Source organism: Lucilia cuprina, chromosome 4, assembly GCF_022045245.1.
Source record: "Lucilia cuprina isolate Lc7/37 chromosome 4, ASM2204524v1, whole genome shotgun sequence".
Taxonomy (NCBI): Eukaryota; Metazoa; Arthropoda; class Insecta; order Diptera; family Calliphoridae; genus Lucilia; species Lucilia cuprina.
The window spans coordinates 24,231,433-24,247,084 of NC_060952.1; the positions used below are offsets into that span (position 1 = coordinate 24,231,433).

Here is a 15,652-nt window from a genome sequence, read left to right on the forward strand (position 1 = left end):
ATTTGAGCTATTAAAATATCGAAGTTGATTTTTTCAACTTCAGTTATGTGTAAAAAAAACTTAATATTTTATAACAAATTATGTTTTAATTATTTAAAAAGTATGCAAAACATCGTTAACTGCTAAAAAAAAGTTTTAGTTATTTTTAGTATTAAAGATAAAATGCAAGTTTTTTTTTTAACGTTAAACGCAAAGTTTGTTTATTCAAAATTGATACAAGTAGAGAAAAGAAGAAGTTATAAATATAAAAAATTATAACAAGTAAGAGTGTTATAACCATACCATACCATACCATCAAAACATCCTTATTAATAAACTTGTTAATATTAACATCAGGGCAATATTTGAAAAGGATTGTAGAAAGGGCTTAAATATGGACCATTCTCTTGCAAATTAAAAAATTTATTTTTTCATCCAATATTTATAGCACTAAAATTAAAAAATGATTTTAGCTCTTAAGGAGTGAGATCGAAAAATTCTTAACATACATATATGTTTATAAAAAAGAAACCACTAAACTTACAGCTTTATTTTTTTTTTTTTTTTTTGTTTGATTCAAATTATTATTACAATTTACAAAAAAAAAAAATATTTTTATAGTTTTAATCACTAGTGATGAAATTTTGAACCCTTTTCGGAAACCCTTCCATTAACGTTTTTATAGTGCTTTCTGTCACTTTGCTCGAACATTTAGTCCATCTCCGTTTAAAATCTACCACACTTTTGGACACCTTTTTTGTACTCTTCAATTCTCTTTTAACAAGAGCCCAATATCTCTCCACTGGCCTTAGCTCCGGGCAGTTTGGAGGATTTGCCTCTCTTGGTACAAATACCACATTATTGTTCTTGTACCACTCAAGGGCTTGCTTACCATAGTGACAGGATGCCAAGTCAGGCCAAAAATAAGTGGACACATTATGAAGTCTTATGAATGGAAGCAGCCTTTTTTGTAAACATTCCTTGATGTAAATTTCGGTATTTATAGAGCCCGTTGTAACAAATGATTGGCTTCTTTTGCCGCAACTGCATATTGCTTGCCATACCAAGAACTTTCTGGAAAATTCTGTCTGCTTTTGGGTCCTAAACTTTTCTTCAATATTCCCTCGAGCATCAGCAACATAAAACTTTTGACCTGGAAGTTGCGAAAATTCTACCAGAACATACGTTTCGTCATCCATTATGCAGCAAGAATATTTTTTTATAAAACTTGACTTCAATTTCCGTGCTCTGTTTTTGGCCTCTAATTTTTAGCAGCGTTCTTGTCAGGAACTTTTTGAGCCTTGTATGTTTTTAAACCTGCATTAGCTTTAACTTTTCGTACCAAATAGTCCGAGCACTGAGCTAACCGAGCTGCTTTCCTACCGAATGTGTTGGGAGCTCTTTTGAAAATGCGTTCTATTTTTTTGGCTTTAGAAACATCATGTGGACCATTCCTTCTACCTGAACCAGATTTTCTATCAACTGACAAGTTCTCCCGGTACTGTTTAATAACATTGGAAACAGTTTGACGGCAGACCTTTGTATGCTTGGCCAACTTTTTGTAACACCAAGTTGGGTTTAGTTGAAAATATTTAATAATTTCAGTACGCACTTTTTTCTGGTCACTCATTTTAATCAGATTAACAAAAAAAATTAATATAATTGACATTACACATAATAACTGACATGTTTTTCAAAGGTAACTTGATCAAAAAAAAAAAAATCAAATAATACTTTGGTTGAAAAATGTAATGAAAAACGTGTGTTAAGAATTTTTCGATCTCACTCCTTATATAAGTTTTTAAGGATAAATCTTTATGCTATATATGATTTTTAAGGTCAGTTATGATTGAAACTTCTATGGGGTAGTGTAAATTATGGGTCTATCATTATACAATTTTACAAAGAGATTTATGTTCCCATGAAACATGTTTTTGTCGAATTTCACCACTATATTTTCGATACCACACAACCTGCATCTACTAAAAGTATTTATGAAAAATTTCAGCTTACTAGCTATTTCCATTTAAACTCCATCGTGCATTCGACGGACATAGCTAGATCCTCTTAGAATCTTTTAAGGACTCAGAATATATATACTTTTATTAGTCTTAAATAAATATTTTAATGTGTTACCAACGGAATGACAAAAACAATATACCATTTTTCTTGATGGTGGGTATAAAGATAAGCTGAAAACAACAAAAATTTAAAGAAAAAAATACAACTAAATGTTCATATATAACGTCAAGTTATAACATATCTCATTTAAAGTTTGTACAAACGTTTAACTTGTTAACAGCGACTATGATGAACAAATGCACAGATACGTTTAAAATAATAGCAGAATATAAAATGTTAAATTTTTTTTGAAGTCCATGATAATCTAAAAAGTTCAGTACAGAATAAGAAACTTAAAAAATTCATTTGAGGAAAAACGTGTAAATCGAATATTAAAATTTTAGAACGAAAAAATTGCATATATGGAAATTAATGACATGTGACACAAATCAAAGAGGGTTTTGGTACTAGGAAAAATTATATAAAGGAGTTCTGATAGCTATTTTATTGTTTCCAATTTTTTTATGTTTGTATTTTTTTAAAAATTTAAAAAAACTCAGAAAGAAAAAAATCGGCAAATATCAAGATGTAGACACTACGTTAATTTAACATTATTTAATAATAGTAAATATATGTTTAAAGAAATCAAAAATGCTTCATTATTGTAAGGGTTACTACATATTTCTTATCATCTAATTATATAGATATAGATAAAATATATATATTTTTTTATCATACGCAGCAACTTTGTAATTAGATGCAAATTAAGTAGATTCTGTACAATATTCCTTTTTCATCAAAGAATTTTATAAAATTCTACATTTTTAATTTCTTTTTATTTGGTATTCTATGTCTTTGGATAATTATTGAAGAAATAGAAAGAGTAAAGAAAATAGATAAAAAACACAACTGCCAATATGTCAGTTAGATTTTTTTAATCTCAGCAATTGGTATGTACTGCATCATGCAGCATTTCAATGCGAAATTCCGTTGAGTCGCCACTTAGAAAGACTTCATTAGCTAAAGCATTGCGTGTGCCCATGAAAAGCCAAACAACTTTTCTAATTAGGGCTTATTCGCAGCAAATACAATTTGACGAGTATATATAATGTGGATGGCAGGGATTTAGAGAAAGAGTGCGGCATACAGAGGCAGAAGCTGTGAAAATTACAAACTTTTTTAATCGACACAAAAAATGTGAATAGAAGAAAAAACGAAGTCAATTAAATTTTTATCTCTTAGATCCTTTTTTATTTTCTTATTCCTACAAATTAAGCGAAAGGTAGTTCGGTTTCGTTAGAGAATTAAATTTTAATTAACAACAAATTAAAGGCTAATTTTAAAGGAACAAATATTAACTTAAAGCTTCATTTTCTAATTTTAATTATGTTTTATCAAATCAAATTCAAATACTTGTGGTTGCCTTATAAAAATAAATTCACTAGAATTTCTATAATGACCAAAATTTTTCTCACTCTATTTTGTTTCTCAACAACCGTTGAAGTTGTTTTGTGCATTTCCATACACATGTATCCAAGTTTCTAAATGCAATTGTAAATAAACGAAATACTTCTATTCCAGACTTCCGTTTGCATAAGCACCGAAATGTGAATTTTCTTTTGCATTGTGTTATTCGACTGATTTCCTTTAATGGTTCTGTATCCGGCTAGAAAAAATGTAAACGGAAAAACGAAAACTTTTCCCGTTAAAGTTCAATTGCAGTTTGGTAATAGATTTTTTATATTTGTATGAAGCATTTGTGTATGTGTTGCTTCTATTTTCAAATATCAACGAACTCCATTATGAAAAATTTTACTTGTAAAAATATGTATATAAAACAGCAAATGGAAAAAATATATGAAAAAAAATTGAAAACATAATTTAAATTTCTTTTTGACAACCAGTCATCATTTCGTACAACTGCATGTGTGAATCTGCAACAGTGACGTTTAACATTTTAAAGTTGTAAGGTGTATAATTTTCAGAATTAGTTGGAGGATATCTGTAATTTTGAAAATTATTCAATTAAATCTTAATAGAGTTGTAATAGACTACACTAGTATCGACAATATTAATACAAAATTTAGTTGTTCTATTCATTTTAACTTTTATATTTAACATAATTATGAGCTTCTCATAAATAACTTATTACATTCTCCTTAACATTTCGCCAAACCTGCAATAAAATGACTTTTGTATTTTGTTATTATTGTTGTTAAAGTTATAATATTAGTATAATGTAAGTGAGTGATTCGAGTACTTGTTTTTCTAATATTATTTTGAAAATGTTTTTCATTCCTTTAGTTTATTTTTTAAAAATTTTGAACGATATTTCCTGTAACATTATTTACCATTTCTTACAAAGTTTTGTATTCTTTAATATTTTATTTGTTCACTTTTCATCTTATTGATAATACAGTGAAACTTCGATATAATTTTTTCTCCTCAGTACTTTTGAATAAAGCAATTTTACATTTTATGAAAAGTTCGGTCACAAAAACAGCAATGTCAAAGTTTCAAGAGCATATGTAAAACTTTTATATAGCAAAGTATTTATTTAAAAATTGTAAATAATTATACCCACCAGAAAAAAGGAAGGGGTTATATTGCTTTTGCCATTCGGTTTGAGACACTTCAAAATGTCTGTCATAGAGTCCATAAAGTATATGTGTATATTTTGGGTCCTTGTAAAATTCTAAGACGCTGTAGATATAGCTGTCCACCTGTCTATATACTAAAGGCGCAATAGAGATCAGAGGAATGCACCAAGGAAAAATAAATGTTTCAAAAAATATTTTACATTGATCAGAAGTTTTTGATATTGATAATGGTTGACATCGGCTTATGTTTTCTTAAAGTTCCGATACAAGTGAATTCGTTATATCAAAGTTTCTCTGTAAAGAAATATTTTTTATTTTTTTAGCTCAACTTTTCTTTTCGCGACATTATGCACTTTTATGTCTTTTTAACTTTATTTTATATTAAGAATAACTATATTTGTATCTGCATATTGGTTTCGTGTTTATTGACAGATTAAAGAGTTTGAATATAAGTATTTGTTGACAGTTCGATGATTTAATATATTGAGACACTATATTTAAAGAAAGACATCTCAAATTTTGTTTGATAGAAACCAAATTTTCAACGAAGTCTTCATATTCGGATTAATTTTCCCGCGTTGAGTTCGACGCGACGGAATTGTTGAAATTATATATTCAACATTTTTTTTCATATATATTAAGGAGATCAATCTTTTCAATCGCTGGTTGGAAACTGAAAATCCTTTCAAAAATATTTTTATACTTCATTTGAGAGTTATTCCTAAAAAGAAGCGGTCCATGAGACATCCTCATTTATAGGATTAATATAATTTTTGAAAATGATTTGAGATGATATTTTTTTAAATAATCTAAATTATCGGAATGGCCTATTGAAAGAGATTCAAAGTTATTTAATAATTAAAATTTGTTGAATGTTGATGTAACAAGTAGTATTTATTTATGTAAAAAACTTAAGCTCATTACTAAATCGAAAATAGTATATGTAGAGCGATGAAATTCGAAATATGAATTATATCAAACGAAGAAGCGGTCCACGAGACATTCTCATTTATGGTATTAATGTAATTTTTAGAAAATTATTTGAGATGATATATTTTTAAATAATCTAAACTTCGGAATGGCCTATTAAAATGGATTCAAAATTATTTAATTATTATTAAAATTTTTGAAGAAAATGTTTAAAATATTTTTAAATCATTTTTATGTTAAAGTGTTTGTAAGATACTGTGAAATTCAAGTTGCATGATAAAATATTGCCGAAATTTGTTTTATTTTTGCAAAACTAAACTAAATATATTAAATTGCATTTCATTTTAAATGATGAGAAACCAACATGGTATTTGTAGTATGAAGGTATGTAAATCTATACACTCAAAAAATCAATACTTAATTGTGAAATTGTGTAAATACTTTTGCGTAATTTATTAGAATATTTCGTATGTAAAATGAATTTTTATTTAAAATTTAACAGTTGGAATCTTAAAAAAGTTTACTATTTCCCATAGAGTTGTGTTTAAATTTTAAATATTTATGTATTGAACGGGCCAACACTAAAAAGTTTTAATGGGCTCATTTCATCCCAAAAAGTGTCACAATGACATGATCATTGTTATATTAAGACCACATGTTAAAAATAGTCAAAAACTCGGCTATATAAGATACATTCATAATAGAAAATGTAATGCAATAGTAGAGTTTTGGTCTTAATTACCTACTTATTTTTTTAACGATTTATAAGCAGTCTTGCAATCTTGTATGTTAAATACTCAAGACAATTAAGGCTAATTTTCAAAAATATATATTAATTTAAAACCTTTAACTACATAATAAAAACTCTATAAATATTAAAAAAAAAATAAGATAAACGCATTTAAAATTAAAACTCAGCTTGGAAGGCATATATTTTTTATTTTTGTCATTTTAAAAGTGACAAACTTTTCACTGTGCACTGATTCAACTGTATTCTTTAAATTGTAATGTATATTATGAAAACTTGATATTTTTCGAATCAAGGCCGTTAAATGTAATTTGTAAACGGTTAAAACTATTTTGTGAAACGAGAGAAATTAAATATTATTTTCAGTGTAGAAATCTCCAATTTCATTTTTTTGCTATGTCATATTCTTCTATAAGTAGTGTTTTTTTTCTTATTTTTACCTTTAATTATTACATACATGTATGTATCTTGATTTATCTTTGTGAAGGTATCCATTTGATTGTACTTTCAATATATATGTATGTACATACGAGAAATATGTACAACTGTAAAGAGATGTCATTTTTGTGATAAGGATATGCAATCATGTTGAATACAAACAAATATATACACAGATATATGTATGTACGTACATTAGACCGACTCACTCTCTCAAAATTTACCTTGCTTTGTTTTATGATGATTCCCAAAATATTTTAAGTCTAACAATGGCCGTTTGTGAGCTGGACCGGTTATAAAAAAAATTATAGAACAAAATAAAGATTTTTTGAAGCTGGATAAAATATTGAATTGAAAGAAAAATCGTACCCCCTTAAGATATTTTCTTGAAAACTGTGCAGCTCACGAATGGACAACACTAAACACACGAAAAGTAACAGAACTTAAGTCCATCTGCCTAAAAGTGTATTGAATTTTTGTAAATCTGCTGTGTCAGAATGTGAAAATATGTACGTTAGACCGAATCACAAAAAAGGTGCTAAAGATACCCCCCTCAATGTTACCTAAAATATACAATTAGCGGGGGTTATCTTTAGCACTTTTTTGTGAGTCGGTCTAACGTACATATTTTCACATTCTAACCCAGCAGATTTACAAAAATTCAATACACTTTTAGGCAGATGGACTTAAGTTCTGTTACTTTTCGTCCAGTTAGTGCCAATATGCTATATGAAGAGCAGGAGATAAGCACCTATTAAGCCTTTATTACATGAAATTTAAACAAGTAAGAGTTTTATATACAGTTATGGGGAATCCTATATATCCACCATCAGATTATATAACATGAAACCTAACATATAAATTAACTTTGATATTTATTAATCGATGCTTTTTTATTTTTATTTTTGTAGATTTATATAGAATTTTATAATATATAACCCTATGTGAGAGTCAATTGTGGTCAATTGAATTTTTATAAAAGTTCGATTCTTGGAATTCTGTATATAAATATATTCGTGAAGTTCTGTCAAAATATATTCCTAAATACAAATGAAACTGTATGTTATAAATTATATTAAATTTTATTTTTTTTTAAATCCCTCGATTTGTTTGAAATACATTTAAAAAATAGTAAAATGTAATAAAACAATGAAAATGTAATAAAACATGAACACAAATTTTAATTTTGTTAATAATGCGATAAATAATTAAACCCCTAACGTAATTCAAATTGCTAGTAAATGTACGTTATTTAATTTTTATCTATTTGAAAATGTTCTACAGTATCTTTTAAATTAAAGTGCTTGAAAATTACAAATTTAAATTTATACTTATTTAATTAAAACGTTTATATGATTTAAGGTACACATTTACATATGTTTATATGTATGTACATATATAAGTCACGCATACATATATATGGAAATTAGGGTTCCCCATTTGTATGGAAAAAAAATAAGGCACACATGTTATCAGCGAAACTGAATGCTTTGTTTAATCTAAGTTAACATTTTTTAAATTTTATTTAGAAACTTAAAAATACATATTTTAGGGACGCCCTAATACTAAACATATATGTATGTATATGTATGTGTACAATTAAATAAAAATATTGAAATCAAAGGTTGACATTGTTACCACTGCAAATATTGTTTGAACTTCAAAGCGATAAACGAATAAAAAAATAAATATAATTAATTAAAAGAATACAAACACAATGTACAAATTAGATTTAATTGTATCTATTTGTATTTTTTTAGTTGTTGTTGCGAAGAACATGAGCCAGAATTCAATTAGTGAAAAAATCAAATTGGATCATACTAAATACAAACATTGACAATGAATTTTTTTATATGCTTAACTTAAAAAAATAACAAACCATTTAATTACATTTTTTGTATATGTTACTTAATTGTACAAAAATACATGTGTGTATACATATATTCTAAATTCAATTAGCTTAATATATTTAAAAGTAATGTATTCATTTTATTTCTTGTACCCTATAATGAACGTTGAAGTAACAAGTAGTATTTATGTATGTAAAAAACATAAGCTCATTACTAAATCGAAAATAATATATGTGATGATTTCGCGCAAATATGAATTATATCAAACGAAACCTTTCTAAAAAAAAAATACGGCAAACGGTCACAATTTTAAAACTGTACAAACATTTTGTTTTTTAAAAATTTATATTCTGTTAATTCAAAAGAGCTCGGTTCATAATTAACTTTAGCTGTATGACAAATTCGGCAAAGCCTAATATAACATTCTCACTTTTTATTTTTTGTAATTTTAAATTTAATAAAGGTTATGTTTTATGAATCATTCATACGTTTCATATCCATAGTGAAAAGTTTAAATTTCTAAAAGTATAAAATTAGTTTTTATATGTGTGTTTGTATGTGGTTTCACACACATTTAGCCACAATTAAAAGCGCCAAAGCATTTTGGTGGCATATAGGTGTTATTATCGTGTTTAAAAAGCATGACATACATGTGGGTTAACGTATAAATGTACATTTATATTAGGGGAAGTTTATTTCTTTTTTTTTCGAATTACGAGATGTAAAGGTCAGACGTAAGTAATGCTATGTTTTTTAATTTGATACTTGACTCTTTTATCGATAAAAATGACTTTTTGTGCCAATTCAGCAGAGATATTTGTTTATTGTTGGTTTTTTTAAGGTGCTAAATAAAAATTTATTGGTTATATGATTGGTATGTTCGGGTCTGACATGCCGTATTATAATAACTTGATTGAATAATTTTATGAAAGTTTTTTTTTGGAATAATTTTATATAAATATTCCCTAATAAATATTCATAGGTGTGTCTGTGCTTATTTTCCTAGAGTTTGGAAGGAAACATATAAATACACATCAAACTAATTATGGGGTCATACTTATAATGATAAAAACTAAGAAGTGTATTTAAATAAGTATAAACGTATACATATGTATTAGGCCGACACACTAAAAATGTATCACCTAAGAATCACTTTCTGAATCGACGAAAGCTATGGAAATGATTGAAATTATTCCATTACTTCGCCTAGCTCTCATACAACAGTACCCCCAAATAGTGTTTTTGGGCTCACAATTATGATAAATGTTCTATTATGTCAACAAAAATCGAAAAAAAAACTTAGTTTTATAAACTCTACATTAATAACTTCGATGTATACGTAAATTCTACAAAAATCTATAAGCAGAGGCCCATAAAAATCTCTTTTTTGTCAACAAAAAGTTAAAATATTCCACAATTAAGGTAAAAATCAAATTAAATATTTTATTATTTAAAAACTAATCTGCATTTTTAACATACTGACTGGTATAAGGCAACATATTTTTGGAATGCCCGACTATACATTCCTACTTGTTTTTTTTTTAATTTTTCGATATTTTCTTAAACAAATTATTCGCCAAATATTCACATAATTTTGCTCAGTCGGTCTAATATATACATAAATATATAATAACACATTTTCCTAACCACCAACCTACACATGCATACATATGTACATGTTTTAATATATCCGGTTGCCAAACAAAAGAGGTGTTAAAACAATTATAACTTGACCAATTTTATAAAGCTTATTATGAATGACCAGCAAATCATCAGATTTACAACATTATCAGCAAGGACACCATAAACTAAAGTATGTACCTGTAACGTTTATAACAACAAGGCAATTGAATTTCAAAACCACAGTTATAAATCTGCATGAGCAAATATTTATGTACATATGCTGTAGAGTAATTTTATAGCATTATTTAACCCATTAAACGCCAAGGCAATTAAAAATAAAAAAATTGAAATTCATTTATTTATTTGTAGTTAAATAGAGTTAAAGATTACAGAAAAAAACAAAAAAGAAAAAAAAAAAATTTTGGAAATGTGTTTTTGGGGCTGTACTCGGACGGGTACAGTGGCGTCATGAGTATGCAATTTTTTCAAGTATGAAAATTTTTGAAGCATACTTTTTCAACGCATAGAGCAACATCGCATTGCTCACATAACCATCTTATTCTGTTATGACATTCACGACATCGTAACGGATTTTTTATCCTTTTCGGAAAGTGGCTTCCGCCACTATTTGCAACACCAGGAGCCAGCGATCGTTTGGAAATATTTACTTTCTGGGTATAGTTTCGCAAATAAAATCTAACAATGTTGCGTTGAAACTCTAGCAAGTCCATTTCAGATTTGTTTGCAGTTCTAAACAATTTCCAGGCATTTACCACAGTGGAACTCAACATTGCGGTAAAAAGCGGCCACCACCATTTCTTTCCTCGGAACTTTATCCTGTAGTTATTTACAGCTTGATCATGGAGGTCAACACCGCCCATTCCTGCATTATATTCTGCGATCAAGCTCGGTTGGCTTACACTAATTTTTGCTTTTTCAGTTGAACACCATCTGTTTACCATATGCATTGGCTCAACACATTCAAAATTCGACCCCACAGTTACTGCACTATTGTCGTTCCATTTAACAAATATTATTTGGTTGTTAGTGTCAAATTTGCAATCAAAATATCCTCTCTTTTTCTTCTTGAAAATTGCATTTGATTCTAGTGGACATTTTTTTGTTCTCGATTCACGAACAGTGCCGATAGCTCGAAATCCTCTTTTTTTTAATTCTACTAGAAGATCATATGACGTAAAGAAATTGTCAAAAAATACTACATGATCTGTAGGATTAGGAACGTTGTCTAAAAACTCAAGCACGACCCGGGATCCAAGCGGGAGTTTTGATCTTTCTGCACTTACACCTTTGGCTCCACAGTACGTATCGAACTGGTATAAATAACCGGAGCTGCTTGTTAGCATCCAATTCTTAAAACCAAATCTCACTGGTTTACCTCTGATGAATTGTTTAGAAGAATGACTACCAAAGTATTGCACCATGGATTCATCAACTGACAGCTTTTCATGCATATAACCATACTGGCAAAAATTCTTTGAAAGAAGTTTTGACAAGGGTCTCACTTTGGCCATTTTGTCAGTAGCGTCTAATTTGGTGTTATCAGATAAATGAATAAAACGTTTTATTTCTCTAAATCTATTTCGCGACATATTTTGGGAAACAAGCGGGGTGTGCGTGTCTTCGCAAAGCTGCCAATACATATCCTCTCTAGGCATTGAGTGATAACCACTGTACAGCAAAATTCCGATGAATACTTTCAAGTCGTCTGCGTTGAAGAAGAAATTGTGCTCATTAGCTTGTGACGCATAAATGCACGTTTGCTCAACGATTAAATTAACGACTTTTTCATCAAATAAGACTTCAAAAACCTCAACTGACGATTTTCCATCCAATTTTGCGATCATATTGAGCTCATTTTCCGAAAAAGTATTGGTTCGATGCATTTCCATATCACAAGGTCTTCTTGTCCATTTAGGAACTATTTTATTTGATTTTGAAGACATCATTGTCTGTCGCAACTGCTCAAGTGGTATATCATCTTCGCTATCACTGCCGAAAAATACTTCGACTTCACCTGGTATATCATTTGGCATGCGATCAAAAAGAATATCATCAGCATTCCCTTCCTCTTCATCTGTGTTATAGTCTGGATCTGGTGGAATAATCGCTATATCGAAATGTTCGTGATCATAATTTTCCACAAAATCAAGAGCGCTGTTTAAATTTTTAAAAGCTTTGCCATAAAAACTTGACGGTTTGATGGCTTGAAATTCCATTTTTATCCAAGGAAAACTCTAAAAAAAATTATACATATCAAGCCATTGTACTCAATTGGGTACAGCGATTTTACTACTCACATAACTTTGTGCAAAAAAACTATTTTTCTTGTAACTATTTATTAAATATACACACGATCACTTTTCTTCAGAAAACTATAAAAAACACTCATTTGAACAAAGCAGTACTTACTCTACGCAGCTCGATTGTTACTGACCTAGCTAAAAATCACAAAAATGAAAAAGTGTTACAAAAACATTACAAAATACACAATAACGGTATATTTTTCTTTACATTTTTTTATGTGTGTCTTTAAACTACAATGTGTTGAATGCAAAACCACAAGACACGTTGCATAATTTCATGTATTAAAAAATTTACGCGTTCTTAAATATTGCCTTTTTTCTGTACTCAAGCGAGTACAATGGCTGGGAATGGGTTAAATTTTTACCGAATTATTAAAAAGTTTTTACATAATTTAAGAAAATTAATTGTGGTTTTTGCAAATTAAAACATTTAAGTTTTTTATTCTCATACAAAATACCCCTTTTTTATTAAAAAAAAATTTGTAAAATTGATTATTTGAAAACTGTAAAATTTTTTATCAAAAACAATTCACAAATTTTATTAATTTATAATTTTAAATTATATCTAAAACTTATGGGGGATCTTCTGTGTTCCAGTATTTTTTGATCTTGCCTAAAATTTTCTTGAAGATTTGATACGTACTGTATTCAAATTGTATAGAAGTTTTACCAATGGTCTATAAATTAAATTTGTACACAAAATTTATTCAATAAATATTTGATAAATGTTTACAATTAAGACCATTAGAGTAAAAACATTGAGGATTGGTTTTCATTTTGAAATTGGAAAAATAATGGAATAGAATAGTGAGAAATGTATTTGAGAGAATTTATTCTTCTAACTACAAAATTATCTTTAAAAATAACAGACAGACGGACAGGTGTGGCTAGATCGTCTTAGAATTAAATAATGGCCCAGAAGATATATACTCTTGTGGGTCTATGATCAATATTTTGATCTTTTTTGATGGTGTGTATAAAAATAAAAATTATATCAACTCTTGAAAAAAATTATTAAAATACAATGTGATTTAGGTTTATACTTTAATATTTAGGTTGATGATTATGATATTTAGTGAAAATGTTTTTGATTTTTATAACTGAATTTAAAAACAGCGATAGATACATAAAAATTACTTTTACTCTAAATACTGGATTGAAAATATAAATATAATAATGAACATATACTTTCTACGTTTTAATTTCAATTGAAATTTTATATTATCTATTTAAATATTTTATATTTAATTATTTAAAAAAAAGAAGCAAACAAACATTTTGATATAGACGTAATTTAGCTGAAATCTTCTGCCACCTCTTTGTTGGCGATACTAAAACAGTTTGGCTGTGCCAACATAACGACGCGCTTCTCTGCCAAAATTGCAATCAAGTAATTACATTTTCTCTCTACGACTGCAGACGACAACGACTACACCAGCAAGTGACACAATCTAAGAAACACAAACTAACGACTGCAAATAAAATCACACGTACTTACACACATAAAACTATATACTTACATGCATATTATACACAAATACCTACATATGTATGTAACTATACATAGATACAATACAAACATTATTATAAAATTTAGATTTTTCTTTAGCTTTTTACTGGAAAAATACCCGGGGGCTTGGTAAAATTTGTAGCTAAATTTTATTGTGTTTATGTATTTGCACATAAAAAGTAGTTGCAAGTTTAAGAATTTAATGTAAAGAATTGAATTGTTGCATAAACGTGTATAGCATATTATATATACAATTTTCTTCCAATTCCGGTAAATTTTATATTATTCGGAAGCGTGAGAGTGTTTATTAGGGTGGGCATATATTTTTTTATAATATTTTTTTTTTTAATGTGAACGAATTCCTACTTACGGATTATTGTACTAAATTAAACAAAATCAGTAAGATCCAGTACAAAAATAGGAATACCCTACATTTTTGAGTAGCAATATATTGCAACGAAAAATTTGGAAACAAAAGAATAACTATAAAATTTAAAGGCGAACGAAAAAATATGTATAGTTTTTCGTTAAATTGCATTTTTTATTAAAATTTTATTTACTATTAAACTTTTCTTTAAAGATTTAAATTTCATTGGTTATTTAGTGACAAATTTTCTTTCTAAAATATTAATAACGTTAAAAATTACATAATATCGATAGCTTTTAAATTTAAATTACCACTAAATAACAAAAATGAATACTATTTTATAATTAGCCCTTATTTTTAAAATGCTTCAGCTTAAAATTTTCATTAAAAATTTTGATATATAACTTTAAATTTAGGTCCATAATAGATTTAATTTAAAATTTTCATTAAAATTTTTGATAAATAACTTTAAATTTAGGTCCATAATATATTTAAGTCTCAATATTCCGTTTTTTTTTTAATTTACAACTCCGTGGAAAATGGTTTATAGTTTTCCGATTTCACAATTTTCAAATGACACAATAATCTCAAAAAAGTCACATTTAATGATTTATTACTACCCTAGTGTTCATGTGTCTGTTGTTGTCACATGTGTTTACACGTAAATTAATGTTAACAAGACCACGATTACAAACTTTTTTGAATATAATAGGGTTGCGTGAGTTTTTGTTGTTCTCTATATTGGTTTTTAGTGAAAATATATACATATATTTATGTACATATGTGCTTCTTTTAAAGATGTTCTTTAATTTTTTAATTAATGTCGAGGTTTTATTAAGATTTTTAATATACATATGTATATATATTTTTTAAAAAATTAAATAAAAATATTATTTGTGCGATTTGTTTTCACAAATTTTTTGGATAAAATTCTTATTATAGAGTTTCAAAATTTGGCACATTGTTAAAAATAGTAAGAATGTCCTAGGATACAAAACCTCAGGCTGAAATGGCTAGGGAATAGGTTCTACGGCGAACTGGGGGAAATTGCGGGACTTAACCCTCGAAACCTACTAGGTTTTGTCAAGGGAATTATTCACTTCTTTGACTGGGTTTTATAGGAGGGCATGGATTTTCATTAGTATTTAAGGTTATTTATGTGTCTGTTTTGTTATTATCTATTCACGTATCCTCATTACCTATTTTCTCTCTTTTTTTGTTG

The 15,652-nt window shown here is 27.8% G+C and overlaps 1 protein-coding gene across 1 annotated transcript; it reads right to left on the minus strand.

Annotated features, from left to right (window-relative positions):
• Window positions 1-4,027: 4,027 nt before the first annotated feature.
• On the minus strand, window positions 4,028-12,466 carry LOC111689098 (piggyBac transposable element-derived protein 2-like). Its single transcript, XM_046950400.1, has 2 exons — window positions 11,534-12,466; window positions 4,028-4,042 (listed from the first exon to the last, which is right to left on the minus strand). Exons 1-2 carry the CDS (start codon window positions 12,464-12,466, stop codon window positions 4,028-4,030), a joined length of 948 nt encoding a protein of 315 aa, XP_046806356.1.
• Between the last annotated feature and the right edge of the window lie 3,186 nt (window positions 12,467-15,652).

Coding starts and splice junctions, on each gene's coding strand:
- LOC111689098 (XM_046950400.1), bottom strand. CDS start 12,466: ATGGAATTTCAAGCCATCAAACCGTCAAGTTTTTATGGCAAAGCTTTT.